Source organism: Dreissena polymorpha, chromosome 1 (genome assembly GCF_020536995.1).
Source record: "Dreissena polymorpha isolate Duluth1 chromosome 1, UMN_Dpol_1.0, whole genome shotgun sequence".
Lineage (NCBI taxonomy): Eukaryota > Metazoa > Mollusca > Bivalvia > Myida > Dreissenidae > Dreissena > Dreissena polymorpha.
In genome coordinates this window covers 69,042,363-69,067,019 of record NC_068355.1, presented here as the reverse complement: position 1 = coordinate 69,067,019, position 24,657 = coordinate 69,042,363, and the positions used below count along the sequence as shown (strand labels likewise).

The window sequence follows — 24,657 nt, the reverse complement described above, 5'->3', positions numbered from 1 at the left end:
ATCACATCTTAATCAAAGAAGGCAATAAGTTTGATGACTTGAAACAATAGGCACCTTTAAATATGCATGTATAACAATGCAATATTAAATGCTGCAGCATGAAAACTTAAGAAATTCTTACGCATTCAGCGTCTCAAATAGTTCCCTGCAGACTATTATGTTTTAACAGTTAATATAAATGAAGAGTTTGCAAGTTATAATACATATAATCTTTTTATACAAATAGAGGAGTAAATATAATAATTTTAGGTACAGCCTATTTTAAAGTCAAATGCATGCAATAACACTCCACCATATTCCTACGTATGACGTCATCAATATACATTGCTGCAACGATTTTGACAGTGCAGGAATTTCGAATATGTTGGATTATTCTCACAACAAACAGCATATAATGGACTTAACACAAGGTAAATACAAATATATAAATATATTAGATCTTGGAGAACATTATCTTGCTAAATGCAGTGCACTGTATAGACAAAATGTGAACAACAAAAATAATGTGCACCGATATTCGGATGAGGAATGAATTCGGATGATATTTACATGTTATACACAGTCTCCGCCAAACATGGTCGGACCGACGGACATGTCCTGTAAAATTTTGTATGGTCCGGCCTGTCGGTCTAATTTACAGGACCGATTGTCCGATAATAAAAGAACGAAATTTTGTATTATTTATGTTTTTACGGCTCTGAAAGTTTTCCGCGGTATAAATATAGCGATCGCGTCTTTCCGTTCCAACGCTCTACTCTACGGAATTTTGCGATACACCTGATTGGTCCATTTTTTTGCGTCGTTACCATATGACGAATGCTCGTCAGGACGGTCTAAATCCATGACGGCCTAGTCGCTGATTAAGATAATTATAAATCTGATTATTAAATGATACACATATCAATTTGTATGGACGTAATCGAGATAGTTATTAATAATTGTGATCATCTTCATTCGCAATGTCATGATCTTGACTGTCAATGTCCCTGCGTGAAAAAGGCTGGTGATCAATTATCTAGGCCGTCGTCGGTTTAGGCCGTATTGACCAGATTCCTCTCTGACATGCGCACTGAGACTTAGCAACAAGAATCAACAAACGCTACCGCCGAGTTTGAAAACTGTTTGAAAAATGCAGTTTATTGTGGCGTGGGAGACGATGACTCAGACTGTGTTGTGGATTTTCAAAATGAAAATGAAATGCTCCTTAAATCTTGTTGTACGTAGTGCAATTATAATGATAAATGTGTTCAAAAGTTTTCAGAACTAAACAAATACCATGTATGGCAGCTTTTTGTGTTATTTTATTAATATATTTATGTAGTTGGTAGGTCCTGTAAAAAAAGAGGAGGTCCTGTATTTTTTCCCAGTTTACAGGACCTACTGTCCTGTAAAAATTTGACTAGTTTGGCGGAGACTGTATACATGAAATATACATTACAGTATTTCACTTTAAAATAGCTATAACTGTGCATTAGCGCCGCCTCCTAGTCTGAGCGCCACCTCCTTGGCATTGGCTCCATCTCTTTTTGAAAAATGCTAATTGATCTATGAGATCACATAGAATCCGATGCTTTTGTGCAAGCATTAACTTGTACAGGTTCAAAACAATCGTTTAATGCAAGTAGCGATTTAATTGGCTGAGAATTTGCTCGTCAAATAGGCAAAATACATCGATTTTCTTTTACGAATTATTCCATGCCATTACTTATAAAGGTCCTCACGTTTCCAAATAGGTTGTGATTTAATGTTCCTGTACATCTTTGAAAGAATTTATAATCGCTGATTCGCACTACATTGGCCGAATTTTAAATATAATGTGAAATATGTTGAAAACACTTATAAAACCTAATCACCCTGTAAAATTACCTGTTAAATTTAAAAACATCCGGGCCTGAGCGCCCCCTCGGAAGTAGCAATTGCTCATTTATTAATACATCGCAAAAAAAAAGGTGGCGCGCGTGATTAACGGCCGTCTACTTTAATTATTGAAATCACTTGTGTTCAACTGTAGTGTGAAGAAAGTATGGAGCGCAACACATTGTTATAACCTTATTGTACCGTAAGCATATTCCTTTTATGGCGGCCTATGGCCATTGTATGCAATCTCTTATTTGAAAACGTTTATCAAGGTGACTTTAAGGTTAAATTTCTTGAGGTAAAACTCAAATTAGTTTTCGAAGGCACAATAATAAGACATTATAATTATTTGTACAGCGTTTAAATTCTGCACACCAATCAATTTGCATCTAAACAAGCACATTAATAAGCAGGGCAAATCCTTGTCAACGTTGTCGAAATTGTGTAGAATTTTTGTCGACAAACAGAAACCATTTAAGTAGAATACACGCCATTTTCATAACAGTTAAAACTGACCTAACGGTCTCTTGAGAATAACGGTAAATTGCAGACAACGGTCAGTCTGGATCCCCCCCCCCGACGAAAATCACTCTATATTACACTTGAGAATAACGGCAAATTGTTTATAACGGACAGTATACATGGTTTTTTTTCCACTTTTTGGGAAGATAGCCCATGGCTTTGGAATTGGGAATTTTATCGGCATTTTCATGAAATTGTGAAAATAAATTCATTAGCCTTTTTTTCCACACGAAAAGTCCACTGATTAGGGAAATACTAAATTTGATTTAATTCTTTATTAGCCAAGACGCACTGTTGATCTGCAGGCCCTTAATGCTCATGACACACGTGAAACACATCACACACCATCACCTTTTCATCAAGCACGATCAGTCCCCCATGGGAAGAAGAAAACAGTCTTCGATGCATGGAACGGCTATCACAGTGTACCCCTGTGTGAGGAAGACCACCATCTTACCACATTCATCACTCCCTGGGGAAGATATCGCTACAAAACTGCACCTCAGGGCTACATTGCTTCAGGTGATGGATACACCCGACGCTATGATGAGATTGTTGCAGACATCCCTCACAAAACCAAATGTATTGACGATGCATTGCTATGGGCTGATGATCTCGAGGACAGTTTCTTTCAAGCGGTACACTGGCTAGACATTTGCGGTCGAAATGGCATAACACTGAATCCAGAAAAGTTTGTGTTTGGAGCTGATGTTGTGGAATTTGCAGGATTTGAAATTACACGCAACGATGTAAGACCCTGCCAGAGATACTTACAAGCCATCCTTAACTTCCCCACGCCAAAAGACATTACAGATGTGCGTTCCTGGTTTGGTCTAGTAAACCAGGTATCATATGCTTTCAGCATGGCCGAAAGAATGCTACCCTTTAGGGAACTTTTGAAACCTGGCACTCCATTCAACTGGAATGAACATCTCCAGAACGTCTTCGATGAGTCAAAACTACTGATCGCCAGCGAAATAGAAGAAGGTGTTCGTATCTTTGACCCCAAAAGACCCACATGTCTGGCGACCGACTGGTCAAAAGTGGGTATTGGATTCTGGCTCCTTCAAAAGCACTGCACATGCTCAAAGAAGGAACCCTTCTGTTGCCCATCTGGATGGAAGATCACACTTGTTGGCAGCAGATTCACTCATCCAGCAGAGTCTCGCTATGCGCCGGTTGAGGGTGAAGCTCTTGCCGTCGCAGATTCCCTTGACAAGGCCAGGTACTTTGTCCTAGGCTGCGCAGACCTCATCATTGCTGTTGACCATAAGCCTCTTCTCAAGATATTCACAGACCGATCGCTTGAGGACATCTCTAATACTCGTCTAAGAAACTTGAAAGAGAAAACGCTACGCTACAAGTTCCGTATGGTCCACATCCCAGGTGTCAAACATCGCGCCACTGACTGTCTATCACGTCATCCAATCAGTGATGCAGAAAAGCTGATGTTGCCAGATGATGAGACACATATCAATTCAACCTCTGTGTGTCCAGCTAGCCGCAGTACTCTCATGACTGGTTTGAGAATGCAGGAAGATCAGGAAGACTCCATAGATGAATGCGTCATTGCAGGTGTTGTTTCATCCCTCAATGCTCTCAACCTTCGATCAGTCACCTGGGACAGAGTTCGCACAGCCACAGCTAGCGATACAGACATGCTAGCATTGACCGACATCATCGAATCTGGTATCCCGGAACACCGTCACCAGCTGCCAGAATCGCTCAGAGACTACTTTCAGTACCGTGAAGGTCTATCTACAGTCGATGGCGTCATCCTATACAAAGACCGTATTGTCATACCACCATCACTGAGAGACGAAGTACTTGAGGCTTTGCACGCAGCTCACCAAGGTGTCACCTCCATGGTTGCTAGGGCAGAGACATCAGTATTTTGGCCAGGAATCACACCTGCCATTACGGCTCTTCGTACCAGTTGCCAACAATGCAACCGTAGTGCACCATCAAATCCTAGCGCACCACCAGTACCTCCATTAAGTCCAGAGTATCCATTCCAGTGCTTATGTGCTGACTATTTCAGCTACCAAGGGCATCATTTCCTTGTTGTAGTGGACCGTTATTCCAACTGGCCAATTGTAGAGCAGTCAGCTAACGGAGCCCAAGGACTGATCACATGTCTTAGACGTATCTTTGTGACATATGGAATACCTGATGAACTTGCCTCTGATGGTGGCCCTGAATTCACTGCTGTAGCCACACGTCAATTCCTGAGTGATTGGGGTGTACACCATCGCCTATCCTCCGTAGCCTTCCCACACAGCAACTGTAGGGCCGAAATTGGTGTAAAGACAGTGAAGCGTCTCCTTATGGATAACACAACTTCCATTGGTGACATAAACACAGATGCCTTCCAGCGTGCCATGCTTCAGTACAGAAACACACCAGACAGGGATACCAAACTCTCTCCAGCCATGTGCATATTTGGCCGCCCCATTCGAGACTTCATACCAATTCCACCTGGAAAGTATAAACCTCATGAAACTTGGTTAAGCACATCACTGGCCCGTGAAGAAGCCTTGCGAAACAGGCACATGCGGTGTGCAGAAAAACTGTCAGAGCACACTCAGAGATTACCACCTCTAGCTGTGGGAGACAATGTTCGCCTGCAAAACCAGATTGGACTCTATCCTCGCAAGTGGGACAAGACTGGCGTGGTAATTGAAGTTCGCCAATTTGACCAGTATGTGGTACGACTTGATGGCTCAAGACGGGTAACCCTTCGCAATAGGAAGTTCCTACGAAAGTATGTCCCCGTTTAACTACAACCACGACGGCTGTCCATTGATAGTGACCTAGCACTCAGGCTACCTGCAGCAACAACTGAAAATCCCACAGGACACTCCATCACACCAGCAGTGACCCCAACACATGCAACCAGATCTACGCCGGCTGCAACCAACACCGGGATCCCAACTCACTCTGCTCCTCACCCTACTGCGTCACCCAGTAAGGTAACGCCAAGCAGCAGTGAGACACCCAGCCGAGGTAACCTGCAGCAGAGTCGTCGTCAGCTAGCCTATACTGAGCCTCCGAGTCCTGACAGTCGACCAGTAGACGTTTCCGTGGACACAGGACCAAGTCGTGAGACACCAAACCGCACAACCCCGCCAACGGACCTGTTGTGCCTTCCAGTCAGACGATCAGGAAGAACTAGAACTGCCCCAGAGTGGCAGAAAGACTATGTCATGTGATTGTTGACAAAGACTCATATAGTTGACCACATCAAAGACATTTGCCTTTTCTTGTTGTTAAAAAGTTCTTCTTTTTTTTCTCTTACTTTATAAGGGAGTAGACCTGGTGGGCTCCAATGTTCCCAGTACTTTTTGTTATCAGTCTTTGTTTCAACTTCAGTTAAAGTGTAATATTATTTCATATGAACATTTCATACCCAAAGACTTGGGGGGAGATACAGGATAGTATAGCATCATTTCTCTAATTATCATTTTATAGATATAATTATCATCATTGTTAATTTCAGATCTTGATCATTGTCGATGGAAATAAAGATCCTGAAGCAAATAGTTGATACTTATTTATTTATAATCATTCAAATTAAAAGAAAAAATCATATAATACTTTGTTAGATGTAATTGAATTGCAATTGGGAATTTTTTGCCACATTTTGGGAAAAAAGTATACTTTTTGGGATTGGGAACATAGCCGAATTTCGGCTATAAAATCGGGCCAAAAAAAACCCTGGTATATTTCACTCCAAAAGTCATGTTTGAACTGAAAACAACGGTCACGCGTCAGTCGTTTTGAGTCGCGAAAATTACGAACGCAAACGAAACAGGTGCAGGTGACATTAAGTATGTGTATTAGAGGTAATTATCGGCTGCATTTATAACGACTTGGCCTGAGAGCGTCACCAAAGTGACCTTTATAGTTACGCGGTAAAGGTACTTAAAACAACACTAAGCTGGCGAGTGTTCTTATAAGAAGGCGATAAAAGGATTTGTGATCGTCTGTTCATGAAAAATATACATCGAACTGCAACTTATATTTTTAACACGATATGGGCGGTTTTTTTTCTTCGAATAATAATGATACAGTTATTCTTTCGGTTTATGACAGCGAATCCGCTTTTATATTTGTTCGTACGTGACGTAAATGACACGTGACAATCTTTACTTATTAATGCATCCTAATGCATGTAATTCGAGATTTTCGTAACTAAGAAATTGTCTCCCATTCGGGTAGGTATCACGAGTTTCCCGGGTAAAGAGCGGTCCGTCTAAAATGCGTATATGAATCATATCCGCGGATATGACCGAAAAATGCGGATATGAACGAATATAAGCAATATCGACACTTTTTCTGCAATGTTTATTTCAATGTTAAATGAAAAATATACAATATGTATTAAATACGCAAGGTAAAAATATCTTATATTTGATTGTTACTATATATTATAGTCTATTGGTACGTAAAAATATGCATGTTATTTTATTTATTAAATTGAACACAGGATATCGTAGTGCTACATTTAAATGTTTCAAGAATGGTTATAACCATTATAGTTGCGCTGTTATTGAAAAGCAATGCATGTCCCGGTAAAATTTTAGATTTTTCGTTAATATTTCAACAGTTCATATCCCAAATATCCCGATAAGTTAAAATACGAAGCATATATGTTTTAGATTAATATTACAGCTGTTACATTCACTTATAAAACATGATATTAACGAAAATCTAAAAAATTTGCGGGACATGCATTGCTTTTCAATAACAGCGCAACTATAATGGTTATAATCATTCTGGAAACATTTAAATGTAGCACTACGATATTCTTTGTTCATTTGAATAAATAAAATGACGTGCATTTTTGTACGTACTAATAAACTATAATATATAATAGAGGACATTTGTTTGATTCGGTGGATTATCGATTTCAAAGTGATATTATGTGCATTTTTCGCTGTTGAATTGAGCTAAAAAGAATTTACGGGTCAAAAGATTTAGTTAAAATATGGTTACTGACCAATTATCTGTAACTCATCTTGCTACCAGTTGTTTATAAAAATATATATAATATTTGATATTTTACATGACTCACCCTCTCCTCTGAGCCGAAATGATCCATAAAACAAAATAGTGTATTTCTGTCTTATGAACGAATCTTCACTAAAACTAAATTAAGATTCACATCGTAAATCGAATCATTTCTGACGTCAGTTGTCAAAACGAAAGTACGGTTAATATTCAAATGCATTATGTTTTTCTTTCCGGGATATTGTTTTAGTAAGTTGATGCTGCATTAACAAATATAAGTGCATATGAAGTGAAAACACCAAAATTAAACAACGGTGGCGATAGACCCCTATCAACTGTTAGATGCCCATAATATCCCTATAATTCACGAGTGATCATATAAATAATAAAATATATATTTCCAATGATCACGAGTGAAATATAATCTATATTCCACCGAATCCAACAAATTGTCTTTTTTTATTTTATGCTTTTTTCACAGTTTATAATACATTGTTTAAGAGTTTAACTAAAGATTTTCGCTGGGATAATGACGTCATTTCGTAAAAAATGACGTCATTTCACAGTAAAAAGTGAAAATTATCGATAATTTTCACTGTTTGAAACATAGAGAATACTAGGTTAGCGTTGAATACAGAGAAGCTTATGTTGCGAGGCTAAGAACGCCGGAAGCGCGAGCCTTGGCGAGCGCTTTCGGTGTTCGAGCCGAGCAACATAAACTTCTCTGTATTCAACGCTAATCCTAGTATTCTATTTATCCTATTTGATTTTTTCAACGTGACATTTAACATATAGAGAATACTAGGTTAGCGTTGAATACAGAGAAGTTTATGTTGCGAGGCTTAGAACGCCGGAAGCGCGAGCCTTGGCGAGCGCTTTCGGTGTTCGAGCCGAGCAACATAAACTTCTCTGTATTCAACGCTAATCCTAGTATTCTATTTATCCCATTTGATTTTTTCAACGTGACATTTAACATAAATAGATCTAATAACCTTAACAATAATTTTAATTCAGTCATAAAAGCGCTTAAAATCTAACAAATGTAACCATGCGTAGTGATATACATGTATTTGTTCTGGTACGCAAAATAGTCTTTAAAAAATTCACACACAAACTGTAAAACAAGTAAAAATATCACCATATGCCTGCATTCAATTTTACGCAGTATGCGAGTTTTAACACATTACGACCGCGAAAAGAAGATTTTACTTTACTATAATTCATTTTATTTTCGAAAGAAAATGATCAAAATCCAATATGGCGGCGATTGCCCCTGACAAAATGCTGTCGATGTCAACATACATGTACACCATCGACGACCTTGTTCTGGCTACCATAACTTTAAATGTCGCTTTTTATGATTTTTGACTGGCGCGACTTTGTACAGGTCTGTCAATACTGAATAAACTGTACGCTGAAGTTTCTTTAGCTATTGAAGACCTTGACAATTTTGACGAGTAAACAGACAATTGCAGCGACTGACACTTTATTTGACAAAATATACAGGGCAATACGTTTTCCGACTTCGGACGACGAATTTAAGGATGCGCAGAACGTGTTTTTTATAAAATGTTATGGGTATGCCGTGTGTGATCCGATGCATCAATGGCGCCCATGTTAAAATCATTTCCCCGAGAACAGGGAACGACAAAAGTACAAACAATAATCAAAACACGTAAGAACTAGTATCTTACCTTTAATTATCCTTTAAAATCCATCTAATAATCCATTTAACTTAATAATTGACGATTTTGCATCTAGGGTCTTTAATAATTATTTTAGCATAGTTAAATAAAGACCCTTATGCCATTCTATCACTTTATTCAAATGAGTTTATGAACGCGATAAACTTTCTTCTTCGTCACACGCTACGTCATGTACTCTACATTACTGCTGTTCAATTGAACCGGAGCAGTTTATCTAATAATAGCCGTTGGTAAACTCGGTTGCATTTGCAGATTTCTGCATACAAACATAATTATGTTTAAACTTGCACACTGTTTTATTTATCTATGGTAAATGCCTTTATTGTACGAGAAAATAATTTAATATATAAATACACAAAGAATGGCAAACATTCCAGTACAAAACAGATAAATGAGTAGAAAATACCCATGTACAAAATGGGACGTTCCCAATTCCAGTGTGGTGCTATTTTTACCATCTTATACTTTACACAGCTCTATGCCTAACGTGAATTAAATAGGAAAGCAAACATAGCAGATTATTCATGAACTGTGCGATATGTGTATGGCTTGTTGTACATTCTTAATATTTAAGTTAAATGTCAAAAGTATATGCTTTGGTTATAAACAATGCACATTACACGAAATAAGGAAAATGTGATCAATTGACAATTCAGATAAATTATGTCGACATACAGTACATGTAGAAAACATGTGAAATAAGTCGCGTTTATAATAAATCGTCAAAAAAATTGGGGAAATGACGCAATAAGTATGTCATTTTATGACGCCATCAATCAGCTGATTCATTATACGGATGGCGAAAAATTATGTCATATGACTAGATTTAAAGGTTGAAGGTCGTATAATTTTGAAGCTTAAGTTTTGTCGACTTAGTTTCTTATGAAAAATAATTCAGTGGTAAAGTAAATATAAATAAAAAAATAACAAAACAAAAATCGTGTAATTTTATATTTTATTTCAACATTTCTTTTGGTGAATATGTCATATATATATATATATATTTCTGCAAAATATGCACATTTTCTTCTTATGGGTGACCTTAAAATTCGATCAATGAACCAAACAATATCGACCTAATTAAAGCGCATATCGCATGACGTCATTTAAAAAGAAGTCCGTGCACGCGACAGGTATATTCCACAGTGTTGAATATAAGCAAGTATATTCCACAACGTGTTATACCGTCAATGTCGCGGTGAAAATGGGATAAAATTAAATTATCAGTTTTCATTCACTGATATTACTCAATTTACCACCGGAAAGCATAAAATAAAAAGTACCAATCAAATATAAGATATTTTTACCTTGCTTAAAGTTATTATAGCACTACAAATATAGATCCTTTATTGGATAAACCACATTCGTCGATTTTATCATATTCGCGCATTTGAAATCTTCATTTATTTTCAAATGAAAAATGCCACTTGAAACAGTGACATTTCAGACAATAGTAACTGCATTCAAAACATTCAATGTATTTAAATAAATTCAACATTTTATATTCAAATAAAAATATAACCAGGGAAAAGTAACATCTTTAATTACTTGTGGTCTGGCGATAATCGGCCCAAAAATACTTCACTATTTTCTCAAGCATATTGTATATCTAAATACTAAAGTTTTGAGACGACATCAAGAATAATAATACATTCAGTATATTATATAAACATTTAGTAACCTTTAACAACAAACCATATGTGGTGTAGGCGTGGTTATATTGCTTGTGGTGTGTAGCCCTAAAACACTCTTCTGGCACTTCGTCATGTTCGCGGATATGAATTTAGAGTTGGAACAATGATAATGTCTATTAAATTGTTATATTGTGAGACAATACAAACATATTTAACACATATTGTGTTTTTTTAATGAAATAAACATTGCAGAAAAAGTGTCGATATTGCCTGTTATCGTTCATATCCGCACTTTTCGGTCATATCCGCGGATATGAGTTATATACGCATTTTAGACGGACCGCTTTTTACCCGGGATACTCGTGATACTTACCCGAATGGGAGACAACTTATGAGTTACGAAAAGACCGAATACGAAATCCCAGATTTATTGAATGCACGAGTTACCAACAATTCTATCGTCGATGAAGTCACGAATCAGTTTAAAAGTAGTTATGAAGTTAAATCAATTCATGAGAAATTATTCTTTATTATTGAATAGAAATTATTTATGTTGATATGCTAAGGCCAAGTTATCGTCATTTGTTTGACACTTTGTGCGAAGGACTGGGTGGGGAAACGATGTGGTAATTCTACCAACTGACCACCCATCTAAAAAGTGGTGATCAGGTGATCAGAGAATAGTCTACAACGGTCACTTTGGCCATTTCCCTTGACTGACCGCTGTTCTCAGTTTTGACTGTAGTAGAAGCGATGCAAAAACTCTTTGAACAGAATTATAAGTTCAAGAGAGTTGCTTTAAACACAATATCATTTGTAAGCTTTGCATACATGTACCGGTAGTTGCATTGCATTATACATTAATTGTTGCAGAAAACTTGATAAATTTGAAAACAATTAACACATGTTTTGTTCTTTATTTTATCTAAAAATTCTTTCATATTTATCTATCAAAAAGTAATACATAAATTGATGACAGTCGCACATTCATTCTCAGAGTCAGATGCGTTTTCGTGCAATTTCAATACATAATTTAATAATAATCAGTGAACGACAGATGGATGGTCTGTTTAGTTTTTCCAAATTGTTAAAAGGGGATTTTATAAAACACTTTATTTTGGTTCTGATCGGATCTATAAAAAAGTAACAGTATTTAAACAGAGATGATGAACGGTCCTAACAGTATAATAAATGCACGCACGAAAACATACGCATTTCACTTTTGTTTTCGCTACGTTGTTTAATTACGACACCGTCCGTACTCAGACGTCCACGTGGCGACCTGGACATTAGGGACACACGTCATGTTCGAGGGGCACGGGCAACTGGCCGGCCAATCGAACACCTTGGCATAGCAGGGACCTCCGTCGCCGCTGATTGGCTTGCAGTACTTGGTCATCGGTACGTTGTCCGCGTCATAGCAGCAGCAGGAGCCTGGTGGACACGTGCTTATCCGTGTGGTCAGATTGGTCATGTCACATTCTCCCTAGACAACCATCACGTGAATTTCTTTGATCATTTATTTGTACAATATAACATTTTTGTTGCGCATATTTAATTCATCGATATAATGAAATAAATTACAGAAGATATTTGGTGCAAGTGAGCCTGCCTCGAATTGAATAAATTGTCTAATAAATTAATATTTACATAAATCTTAATAAATTATGAAAGTGTTCAATGCTTACTAGATTGATGCTTTCTCTATGCGTATATATACAACATTTTTGCAAGATTATTAATGCAGCCATATCCACGCGGACGTGTACATCATATATGTACATGTATATTATACATAACTCACTGCGAAATATAATCCTGATATGCCGTATATGGCTGCCACGTATATACCAAGAAATACAAGAATCTTTTCTGTGTTAGACATGGCAAGGGCGTCGATACATAAATACGTTCAGATGAACACGGATTGTATTTACGTTTAGGTCGAAGAATGAAGGTCGCTATGATAACGAATTGTACTAAGTGTCCATATATAATCTACATGTACTCAAGTTTAAAGCTGTACGCAATATGATCGAAGTTAAAATTGCGTTCAGGGAGAAAATAAATGTCAACATATTAAGTCAGCGCACACAAATAACTAGAAATGGCGCGGAAGAGGTCAAGGCGTATCCCCGCGCCGCATGTTTGACCCAGGGGCGCCCCGGGGTAGGTAATGGGGCCATGCATAGTTGAGATTGACCTCATTGTCATAAGAGATATTCAGTATCAATTTGAAGTAAATCGGTGTAGAAATTAAGAAGTTAATGTAAAATAACCTAAAAAAATGAGTGAACATTTCTGACCCGGCCAACCCAAACCCCCATAACTTTTGACCCAGGGGTCAAATCAAAATTTCAAATAGTACACTGTCGCACATATGCTCATAGCTACCATGTATGTAAGTTTCAAGGTTCTCGTGCTAATAGTGTAAGGGAGATAGTGGCCGAACGGACGGACGGACAGACGGCGGAGATAACCACATAATAGATTTTAAAATCTAAACGCGAACCCTAAGTTCAAGATCAAGGTCACTGGGGTCAAAAATTTTATGCGCGTGGATAGGTCTTGTCCAGATACACTTGCGTACCAAATATGAAAGCAATATCTGAAGGGACACAGACGTTATGACCTTTTTTTTTAATCGCTGTCGCAGATTTCTAAACCTGAACGCAGACCCCATGTTCAAAAAGATCATCCGAATGGAAAGGTATTGTCCAGATACACATGCGTACCAAATATAAAATCAATATCTGAAGGGACACAGTAGGTACAAGCCTTTTTCGAATCGCGGTCGCAGATTTCGAAACCTGAACGCTGACCTCAAGTTCAAGGTCAATGTCACAGGGATCAACAATTGTATGCGCATGTAAAGATGTTGTCCAGATACGCACGCATACCAAATATGAAAGCAATATCTGAAGGGACACGGTAATTATGAGCCTTTTTCGAATCGCGGTCGCAGATTTCGAAACCTGAACGCTGACCTCAAGTTCAAGGTCAAGGGCACAGGGGGAAACAATTGTATACGCATGGAAAGGTGTTGTCTAGATACACATGCATACCAAATATGAAAGCAATGTCTGAAGGGACACAGAAGTTATGAGCCTTTTTCGAATCGCGGTCGCAGGAAAATCTCTGACCCGGCCCCAGCCCAACCCCCATAACTTTTGACCCAGGGGTCAGATCAAAATTCAGTCACCGTCATCGTCGCACATATGCTTATAGCTACCATGTGTGTAAGTTTCAAGGTACTAGTGCTAATAGTGTAGGAGGAGATAGTGGCCAGGACGGACGGCGGAGATGACCACATAATCCCCACTTTTTCTTCGAAAAGCGTGGGGATAAAAATGAATTTTAGTTGAAGAATTTTTCGTTTGGTACATACACCGGAGTTTTTGTGAAGAAAATGTGGACCGAGTTTTAGTCTCGAAATAAATCAATCGAGTATTCTCTGAAAACATGCTTTCGGTGAAGCTTTCTATATCGGTTAACTTTACCTATATATTTTAATAATAATTCAATCAACCAATTTAGGCATGCGTAATACAGGCATTTAATGGCCGCTTTTTACATGTAGTGTGCGTCAGTTGTGTGTTTCTGGGGTTCTTCTTTATACTACATTGTTATGTAGAGGAGGTTACTAAAATGTTCGTATTACAAACACTCAACTGGCTTATTTCGTTTGAAAATGTTCACTTAACATAAATTTGTTAATTTTACCACCCAATTAGGTATACGGTTAAGATTTTCGCGAACTAATATATAAGTTAGTGCAAAAATGGCTTCTCATGTCTGTGTTGCCATGATTGCATTTATCGGCGCTTTCTGGGCCATAGTCACCGGTGAAAAAAGTAACACGATCATAGCCAGTAATACTGATTACATTTATTGTAAAGACAAATTTTTAACACGACAGTTCAAGGTTAGCACCATTTGTTTACATTACAACAACGCCATCACGTGTACCATGGTAAGTGTTCAATGTCAGTGTTCCCTCCGCACAATATGACCCCCACGTGACAGATGCTGGCATCCATGTTGTGCATGCGCTCTGACATCGCAGCGGCGACACCTGCACCGGACGCTGCTTCAACGACCAACTGAAAAGGTGAATACTCTGAAAAGGCGTTTATTTAAAAAATGCCGTCGGTAATGCTGATATATTTAAATTGTCGGATTTATCAGCTTATAGTTGATGAAGAAAACAAATTGTTACAAAAACGCCATTCCATACCTTCATTCTTTCAAACGCAAATTTCATACCGTCGATTATTTGCTCATTATTCTGAAACCAAGAAAGAGGGATTTTCAGTATTTATGTTTTTAGAACTCATGTCATGTGACAGCTTATAACATATCGTTTATTCTTATGAGTTTATTCTTATGATGGAAATTAATAAGGGGATATTTCAATAATATATAATCTAAGACCTGATTTAAGGTTTATTTCAAGTAAGAACACAAATACGTTTACACCCAGGGTGGGGTATAATTGGGGTCAATAAAATGAAGTCATTTAGATAAAAGAGTCGAAGGACCATATACTTAACAATGAGTTCAGGGTCAGCATATAGACACGAGATTAATAGTACCCACACATGGTCATCGAAACAGCACAATTGAAAGGGTCACCGAAAAGCCTTATTTGCAAAGGATACACAAGTTATGGCACTGATAAATATAACGGGATTACTCTATGCCAATATAAATTAATTAGATTTTAGTGCATTTGGCAAGCAAGTAAATACATGAATAGATTGTTGCTTCTAGAACATTTTAATAAGGCAACCAATTCGTAATAAGCCCGGACCTTGGTGACCAATGGAAATTACAAGTAGATTTAATGTAAATTAACCTGGGGATAAAATGCAGTGTTTTAGTTAGTAGTAAAAAAAATCTGCGGTTAGATTTGAATAGAACTTGGAGAGTTGTCACGTCTTCTTGACGTGGCAGCCATGTTGGCTGCCGCGCTGTAAAATTGTATTTCGTGTACATTAGCAAGCGTTGTGTTAAAAGAAATATTCGACAGAAATAAATCTCGATGAAATCAGAAATGAATTTTGGTGGTTACTGTGTATTATCAACGAACAACGTGTAATTACGTGACACTCAGGAATGTGAACCATCCAGGTCTTCATGGCAATATAACACACGGGACATAAGGACAAACTATACGAAATACCGTATCAGTGTTTTTTATGCGTTGGGTGAAAGGAACGGCAATCAGATAGACTGTAGCCTATCTACAGAACAATCGGATACGCTCGGCTATTTTCCCTGTAAACAAGGTTAGAACCGGATCAAACCAGTTCATTGTTAGTGTTCTAGAAGGCAAGCGGCTAAACAAAGGAACAATGGAAAAAATCCGCTTTATTTGAATTTATACGTTTATTTTTGGAACATTATTGATTGGAAAGTGATATTTATTTGTCAATTTGTGCACGGCATGGAATACTATTGAAAACTATACTACAAATTACCAAGTTTTGACAAATTTACAGTTTTCAGTAAGTGCACCGGACGATTTCCTTTGTTTCAAAATGGAGGGAAAACAACAAAGAATGTCTGTAGCGATTTTAGGGCATAGTTTCATCCGTAGAATACATGAGAGCTTTCGGCATCATTCCCTGCCTGCCAACTACGACCTGACAGAATGCGAGGTGATACATATGGGCCTAGGTGGGCTGTGCGTTTGCGGAAATAACCAGAGACACGTAAGCACTGACAAGTTTAAGCGACGATTTGACAATTTCCTTACAATTCACAAGCCACAAGTTGTTGTAATTCAGCTCGGTGAGAACGACATTGATTGTGGGATCGGCACAAACTCCGGGATATTGCCATTAACTGTGGCGAGTACATTAGAGGAGATTGGCATCCTGCTCTTGAAGGACTACAGTGTAAAGAAGGTTGTTATATGTGAATTGTTCACACGTTTGAGGCCTCGGAATGTAAGCGTAGAGGAATACGAGGCAAAACGACGTCACGCAAACTCAATTCTAAAGACATTACTGGAATCTCATCCATCTATTACATTCTGGAGTCACAGACGTCTCTTCGGTGCTCAGACACAGATATTTGCAGCAGACGGGGTCCACCTTACCCAATTTGGTCAATATCGCTTCTACAGGTCGTTGCGGCATGCAGTTATGAGAGCTGTGAAGAATTCTACATAAAGTATTCTAGGGGAGTATATTTTTAATATATCTGCTTTTCACTACTCCAATATGTAATGAAATCAAAGTCAATGCTGATCGCAAATGTCCAGAATGTTGGTTATTGGTCACTAAAAGCAGTATACGATAATACGATCGAAATAAGCATTTATATTACATAATTGATGAATCAGATAATTCCATTGTAACTAAAAACTGATTTCGAACTAGGTGTACATTTAATACAGTTTTTATTTGATATGTTGCTACATATGTAGCCAGTGTCAGCTAATATAGTATACCCAGTGTTTGTGACTGCTAGCCTTTAAATGCGGTCAGGTGTATTGTTTTCATGTAGATTGTATGGTTGTTTTTACTATAATTATATTTGATATACCTCGCTTTATGCAGCCAGTCGGCTGCATACAGGTCTGTTTGTAATGTGAATGTGATTGGGCTCTCTTTTTTGTTTTAACATACCCCCACTGTCTGCGAGCCATTAGGCTTTATCGCGGTCACATTTTGGTGAATTGTGGTGGGTTTTTAAGGTTTATTACCACTGTCTGCGAGCCATTTGCTTTAAACGCGGTCAAATTATTTGTGTGAATTGTGGTTGTTTGTATTTGTCATACCTCCCACTGTCTGCGAGCCTGTGGGCTTTAACGCGGTCACATTTGATCGAGCGTGCCTGTCACGTTTAATTGAATGTGAATTGTGGACGTTTTATTTAACTAATTTGTGTGTAGTATATCCCACTGTCTGCGAGCCAGTAGGCTTTAACGCGGTCACATTTGGTTGAGTGTGCTTGTCGCATTTTATTGAATGTGAATTGTGGATGGATTTATTGAGCTAATTTGTGTAGTATATCCCACTGTCTGCGAGCCTGTAGGCTTTAGCGCGGTCACATTTGGTTAAATGTGCGTGTCACATTTGATTGGATGTGAATTGTGGATGGATTTATTTTAACACATTTAGGTGCACTGTAACTTACTTGTTTATACATCAATTCCATGGTATGATAATATTATGGCTTAACTTTGCTATATAAATTTAAGTCATTGCGAGATAAATCATGTCAAGAGTGTGGTTCAGGGATAGTCAGTTATAAAAAAGGGGCGAACTTGCTAACGTTTGCTTCGAACTCATTTCAGCTCCAACATGCCTCCGAAGAAACGGAAGAACAGCGATGTTCCACCGACAATTACCAAGAAAAGGGCGAAAACAACGGCCTCACATACCGCCACAACCAGTGTAAACACGAATGACCCTGCCATTTTGGCAATAACTGAAAATACCCGAAATAGGGCAGCAAGAAGACCGGTTTTAAACACGCCTGGACTGTCCGGGAACCAATCCCAGGCTGTAAATGAGGGCGATTCTCATTTAACAAGCCAAATCATCGGCAACCAATCCCAGCCTGGTGTCGATGTACACACACAAATGACAAGACAGATAGTGGACAATATTTCCAGTACACTGGAGAGCTTAGTGGAGCGGAAGATCTCTGAAATTTTGGGAAAAAACATGCCCCAGACATCCACTCCAATGACTGATCAAGAACAGCATCTGAATGATCGTGGGATTCAATCAATCCAACATGAGGGACACTGGAACAATCTTCCAAACTACAACATTGTGCAAACAGAACATAGCACTTTCACAGGTACTGGTATTTCTGGGATCCCATCAATCTTGAATAATTCTATATCCCTTCAAATGTCACCGTCCATACCTCTTTACGCTTCAGTTCCCCTCAAGGTCAAAGAAAAAATTTGGGCTAATGAATTTGTGGATTTTTCCACTGCTTTCAGTAAGTCTGCTGACACTTTTAACATAACAATTTCTAGTGAAGGTATACAGTCCCTGACCCCTATGACCTCACGAAAATTTTTAAACATCGAGCAGTGGACAGATACTTTTGCCGTTTTTTCTTCAGTGTATAGGCAAAAATATCCAGACTCTGCCGAACAACTAGCGCAGTACTGCAACACTGTACGCGCTATTGCCAAAGCCCGTGGAAACTGGCATTTCTACGATTCAAACTTTCGTCAGTTACGTCAAAACCACCCCTTCCCTTGGGACTCCATTCACCACGAGCTTTACATCAAAGCGTTGAATCAGAGGCAGCCCTTTCGGTCAACCGGCCCACAAACGGGCCAACCCAGTAAAACCTGTAACCGGTTTAATAGGGGAGAAACATGCAACGGCTGCAGTTTCTCCCACAGATGCAGAACATGCTCCGGCAATCATCCCCAGTTTAAATGCTGGAATAGAACTTCAGGAGCCGATCAGTCCAGGTTCAAATCAAACCCAGGTCAAGCACATCAAAACAGGTCAAACAACCAAAACAGGTCAGACAACCAGAACAGTTCTAACAACCAAAACAGGTCTAACCAACAAAACAGGTCAAATAATAAGTAACGATCCTTTACCCACTCCTGTCAATTGGCAAATATTACATACCCTTCTAGATGGTTATGATGCTGACGACAAAAAATATCTCGTGGAAGGTTTTAAGTCTGGGTTTAAACTTAATTTCTGTGGCGATAGAACTAGCTCTGATAGCCCAAATCTTAAATCCGCAAAAGAGCATCCTGAGATAATTTCTAGAAAATTAGCCAAGGAAGTGCAAGCAGAACGAATAAATGGCCCGTATGACAAACAACCCTTTGCCGAATTTAAAGTATCGCCAATTGGAGTTGTTCCAAAAAAGGAATCTGGCGATTTTAGAATGATTCACCACCTGTCATACCCTCGTCACACTGGAACGTCAGTAAATGGGCAAATCCCGCCAGATTTCACAGAAGTTTCTTATGAAAATGTAGATGACGCTATAAAAATAATCAAATCCCTTGGTAGAAATTCATACATGGCCAAAACAGACATCTGTTCAGCATTCCGCATTATCCCTGTACATCCATCTGACTACGGTCTTCTAGGCTTTAGATGGGATAACAAATACTACTATGACAAATGCCTCCCAATGGGAGCTTCGTCAAGCTGTAGGATTTTTGAGACTTTTAGCTCTGCATTGAAGTGGATAGCCATTAACAAGTTCGGTATTCGTCACATTGTCAAGATTCTTGATGATTTCCTTTTTCTTGCACCAACCTTTCATGAAGCTAAAGAGGCCCTAGACTCTTTCTGCCAAATGTGTGCGTTGATTAAGGTACCCTTGAATGCAGAGAAAACATTTTCTCCATCACCTGTCATGACTTTCCTAGGCATAACATTAGATTCAATTCAAATGCAGGCCCGTCTACCTAAAGACAAACTTGCAAAAACAGCTAGGCTTCTGTGCGACTTAAGATCAAGAAATACCTGTACACTCCGTGAACTCTTATCCATCATAGGGCTACTAAATTTTGCCTGTTCAGTCGTCACACCTGGGAGGGCTTTCTTACGACGCCTGATAGATTTGTCTATTGGTGTTAAAAAGTTACATTACAGGGTCAAGTTAAGGTCTCCGGCAAAACATGACATGATGGTGTGGTTAAGGTTCCTCACACATTTCAATGGGACCTCTTTTTTCATCAATGAAAAAAGACTCTCCAGCGATAGTCTTGGCTTGTATACAGACGCATCTGGATCAAAAGGTTACGGAGCAATTTACAAGAACAATTGGTTTTATGGGCCTTTTCCAGAAAGCTGGCATAAAGCAAATATTACCTTCCTTGAATTATATCCTATTGTCATTGCGGTATTCACATGGGGGTCCCTTTGGCGGAATCACACAGTGGTTTTCAACACTGATAATGAAGCATTAGTGTCAATCATAAACAAGCAAACCTCGAAAATAAGCTGTATAATGTACCTGCTCAGAAAGCTGGTTTTGCAATGTCTCGACCTAAACATCATCTTCCGAGCCCGTCATGTTAGGGGAAAAGACAACAGTATCGCAGACAGTCTTTCTCGATTTCAGATTCAACGGTTCAAAGCGTTAGCGCCCTTCTGCAACCCACATCCTACAGTCATAGCTCCACATCTCAAGCCAGAGGTATTGTGCAAGGGTTTGAACATTTGCTAAATGCTTCTCTTGCACCTTCAACTATGGAGACATACAAGCGCGGTTGGCGGCTATTTCATGAGTTTTGTCAAGTTTTTTCCATTTCTACTATCTCTTTGCCCCTTTCTGTCACGACTCTTGCCCTGTTTGTGGCTTTCCTTCACCAAAAACCTATGTCCGTGAAATCCATTACCACTTACCTTTCAGGCATAAGCTATGCACATAAGCTGCAAAATGTGACAGACCCCACTTGTCATTTCCTGATATCGTCCTTAATTAAAGGTGCGCAACGCTTGTCACCATCTTACGACTTGCGCTTACCTATCACTATTGATCTTTTAGATAAATTAATATTTGCTCTAAAGCATACTTGCGAAACTCACTACCATGAAAAACTATTTGCTGCCATGTTTCTATTTGCATTTCATGCTTTTGCTCGTTGCAGCGAGATTGCAAGCTGCAAGCCATCTACAAAGTCTTTCATTTTACAGTTAGCGGACATTCAGTTTGATTCCATTACAGCACCTTCTTCAGTATCGGTTACTTACCACAGGTTTAAGCATAATAATGGCAAACCACACACAATCAACTTTTCACATGGCCATACAAAACAATCTGCAGTTCATGCCCTGAAGGACTACATATCAGTTCGTGGTCAATATCCGGGGCCTATTTTTACTTTAACTTCTGGTTTACCTGTCCCTAGGAGAATTTTTGATAAACAGCTATCATCGTGTTTAAGATTTTGTGGCTTGGACAGCAAATGGTACAAATCACACAGCTTTCGTATAGGTAAAGCTACTGACTGTGCTCAAAGAGGGTACTCAGATGCTAAGATAAGACATTTAGGTCGTTGGCATAGTAACGCTTTCCAGAAGTACATCAGAATTACAGATAATTGACCAGTCTTATCCCGCAGACAAAGAGCATTGCATAATATACCTTGATGATAACAGCACTCTCTATCAAGCAACCTGCTTGGGCTGGTTGCTTTGAACAGACGTGCCATCTGACATTAATTAAAACCTTAACAATTGAGATTAGCCTTGTCCTGGTACAAAAATCCCAGATTTACCAGTTACCTGTATATATGTATATATATATATATCATGTACCATTTTTACTTGTGGCATTTCTATAACTTTGTTGTGTTTTTTCCAATATGAATGTCATTGTATGTGTTAAGTACTGTGAAAGATACTCACTCTTTGTATCGGAAACATTTTCGTTGCCTGCTTGGGCTGTCAACGACAACAATTTTCCAACTGCTATTTTTCTTCACGCGCTATATGTTTGCCAATACTTCGTAATTACAATCTATTCGATACCTGCCTGGGCTGGCTATCGAAAAACAACTAAGTCGTATATTTTTTCACATTCTAGATGTGTTCAACTACATTGTATCGAATTGAGCAAACAATTCATTGTATATACATTTTGTTGTTTCCATCATTTTCATTTAATGCGCCACTGTAATGTAGCGTCCTATATTTGTTTGTTTGCTTGTATCAAAGTTTCTACTTTATCAAGCCAATGTGTACTGATAATTACACATATATATGGTTAGTGTAGAATTTGTTAATTTATTGACGTTACTGACATTATTTACTTTGTCTTGCTTTAAATAGTCTTTGATGCATTTCCACGTTACATGTTTTATTCTAGTCAGAATATTTTGTGATTCTGTTGAAAAATGTGTTATTTCTTACATACTTGTTATACTTGAGCCATTCAGTTCCCATTTTGTTCACAAGATGCCAAAGTATGAGTTTATTATTGTATTCCTACATGTAAGTCGTGCCAGACAGGTGGGACCTCTACATTACCGTTTTAAAATGTGGGGGAAGATAGCAAGCTATCTTTTTGGCCATTTTCTAAAGAAACCTCCACATTTTACCAAATTACATTATTGTTTGATCTCCTTTTGTCATACGTTATTTATATTGGTGTATATATTGTTATATGTTTTGGAACTTTTGTTACATATTAAAAACGGTCAGTCAATGACCATTTAACCACAGCGTATGTTTTGTGTGTTACTTCCACCCAGTTGCATAAGGACAAACTATACGAAATACCGTATCAGTGTTTTTTATGCGTTGGGTGAAAGGAACGGCAATCAGATAGACTGTAGCCTATCTACAGAACAATCGGATACGCTCGGCTATTTTCCCTGTAAACAAGGTTAGAACCGGATCAAACCAGTTCATTGTTAGTGTTCTAGAAGGCAAGCGGCTAAACAAAGGAACAATGGAAAAAATCCGCTTTACCCACCACCTCCCCAATCTCCTCCATAAAATATTATAAAAATCGCAGTGACATGCATTCTTAAGAAATAATTAATATGCATATACTTGCGTCATTATCATTGCCCACAACTTACTACAGTGAACACTTGTTTGTCGACGACCTCCTGAATGATAGGCCAAGTCACGTGACCTAGTTGCTGCAAACGAATGCCGTCTGCAATTGTATCCAAAACCCGAGGAGGATTTGGCCATAGTCGCTCGCCTGGAAATACGGAGTGTTTCGATCAACGTTCGCGATTAATAAAACTCTGTTTGCGACTATTAGGTAGAAATACAAATATGAGCACACACAATATATGTTTTATCGATATTCATGCTTCAATAACAATAGCTCAAATCAATTGGATATATGTCAACTTAAAACACAAGCGTTATAACATAGTAAAACAACAGTCCATTTTAAGATAAATGTTATGTGTTGGTGTTTCAAAGTTAACAGATCCTAATACATGTGTATTAACTCATTTATGCCTAGCGTCTAGAAAAAAGGCCTTGGCAAACAGCGTAGACCCAGATGAGACGCCGCATGATGCGGCGTCTCATCAGGGTCTGCGCTGCTTGCTTAAAGGAATTTCTGTAAGAAATGTTTTAAATATAGAAATAAATAAACTAGGCATCCCTTATTTTGGAAATAAATTGATCCAATTTAGAATGATGCGGGAGTCCACTAGGCATAAATGGGTTAAGTTAAGTCTGTGATGGCTATCAGGCATATTCACAAAAACATATTATTGTAAGTCTATATCACGCCTAGACAAAAAAGGCAAGCCATATTAATTCATAATACAATATTTACAATAAATACCCAAACAATGGACGACATTATTGTTAAATGAGTGCTCGACACGCGTGTTTATAACACTGCCTTGTACCGTCCCTGCGTTATTAACGTTATACGGCCATATAACCGAAAAGCTTGTAAACACGGTGGGCCGTGTTTGAAGAAGTGGGGGCATGATCTTATAACAAGAAATATCTTTAAAAAGATAGTAGGCTTACTTTCTGATTTTGAAAATAATGGTTGATCATTTACATTTTATATATTTAAATTAAAAGCAGATTTCTTTTTTGTCTCTTTGCATTTTTTATTTTATCCAACCTGGACTATTTGTTATGCAGTGTATTGCATATTAATGCATACACATTTAAAATCTTGTCTATAGAGCTTTTATATTATTGTATAGTCCATATCAGATTTCCTATGCACGTTGGTTAACTTACAATATCCCCATTACATTATATATATATATATATATATATATATATATATATATATATATATATATATATATATATATATATATATATATATATATATATATATATGTAGAGGTATAACATTTAACTGCCATATTGTTGTGTAATTTATCAGCTGAGGCTAAGCATAACAAGAGCTGTCTTAGGACAGCGCGCTTGACTATTCGAGTGCTTGACAGTATAACGAAACCCATC

At 38.2% G+C, this 24,657-nt stretch overlaps 3 protein-coding genes across 3 annotated transcripts in view; 1 reads left to right on the top strand and 2 right to left on the bottom strand.

The window, feature by feature from the left end:
* Nucleotides 1-11,635: 11,635 nt before the first annotated feature.
* Nucleotides 11,636-12,705, bottom strand: LOC127866324 (uncharacterized). The gene is made up of 2 exons (XM_052406794.1): nucleotides 12,537-12,705; nucleotides 11,636-12,218 (listed from the first exon to the last, which is right to left on the bottom strand). The coding sequence occupies exons 1-2, from the start codon at nucleotides 12,615-12,617 to the stop codon at nucleotides 11,973-11,975; spliced, it is 327 nt and encodes a 108-aa protein (XP_052262754.1). The 5' UTR covers nucleotides 12,618-12,705; the 3' UTR covers nucleotides 11,636-11,972.
* Nucleotides 12,706-14,608: 1,903 nt separating this feature from the next.
* Nucleotides 14,609-24,657, bottom strand: part of LOC127834029 (probable serine racemase) — a 32,731-nt gene continuing 22,682 nt past the window's right edge. The window contains exons 7-9 of the mRNA XM_052359592.1: nucleotides 23,280-23,407; nucleotides 14,970-15,020; nucleotides 14,609-14,835 (exon numbers count right to left, since the gene is read on the bottom strand). Of these exons, the coding sequence (XP_052215552.1) occupies nucleotides 14,692-14,835; nucleotides 14,970-15,020; nucleotides 23,280-23,407 (323 nt within the window). The 3' untranslated portion in view covers nucleotides 14,609-14,691. The remainder of the gene's footprint in view (nucleotides 14,836-14,969; nucleotides 15,021-23,279; nucleotides 23,408-24,657) is intronic.
* Nucleotides 18,044-22,916, top strand: LOC127834021 (uncharacterized). Its single transcript, XM_052359580.1, has 2 exons — nucleotides 18,044-18,553; nucleotides 20,813-22,916. Exons 1-2 carry the CDS (start codon nucleotides 18,049-18,051, stop codon nucleotides 21,796-21,798), a joined length of 1,491 nt encoding a protein of 496 aa, XP_052215540.1. The 5' UTR covers nucleotides 18,044-18,048; the 3' UTR covers nucleotides 21,799-22,916.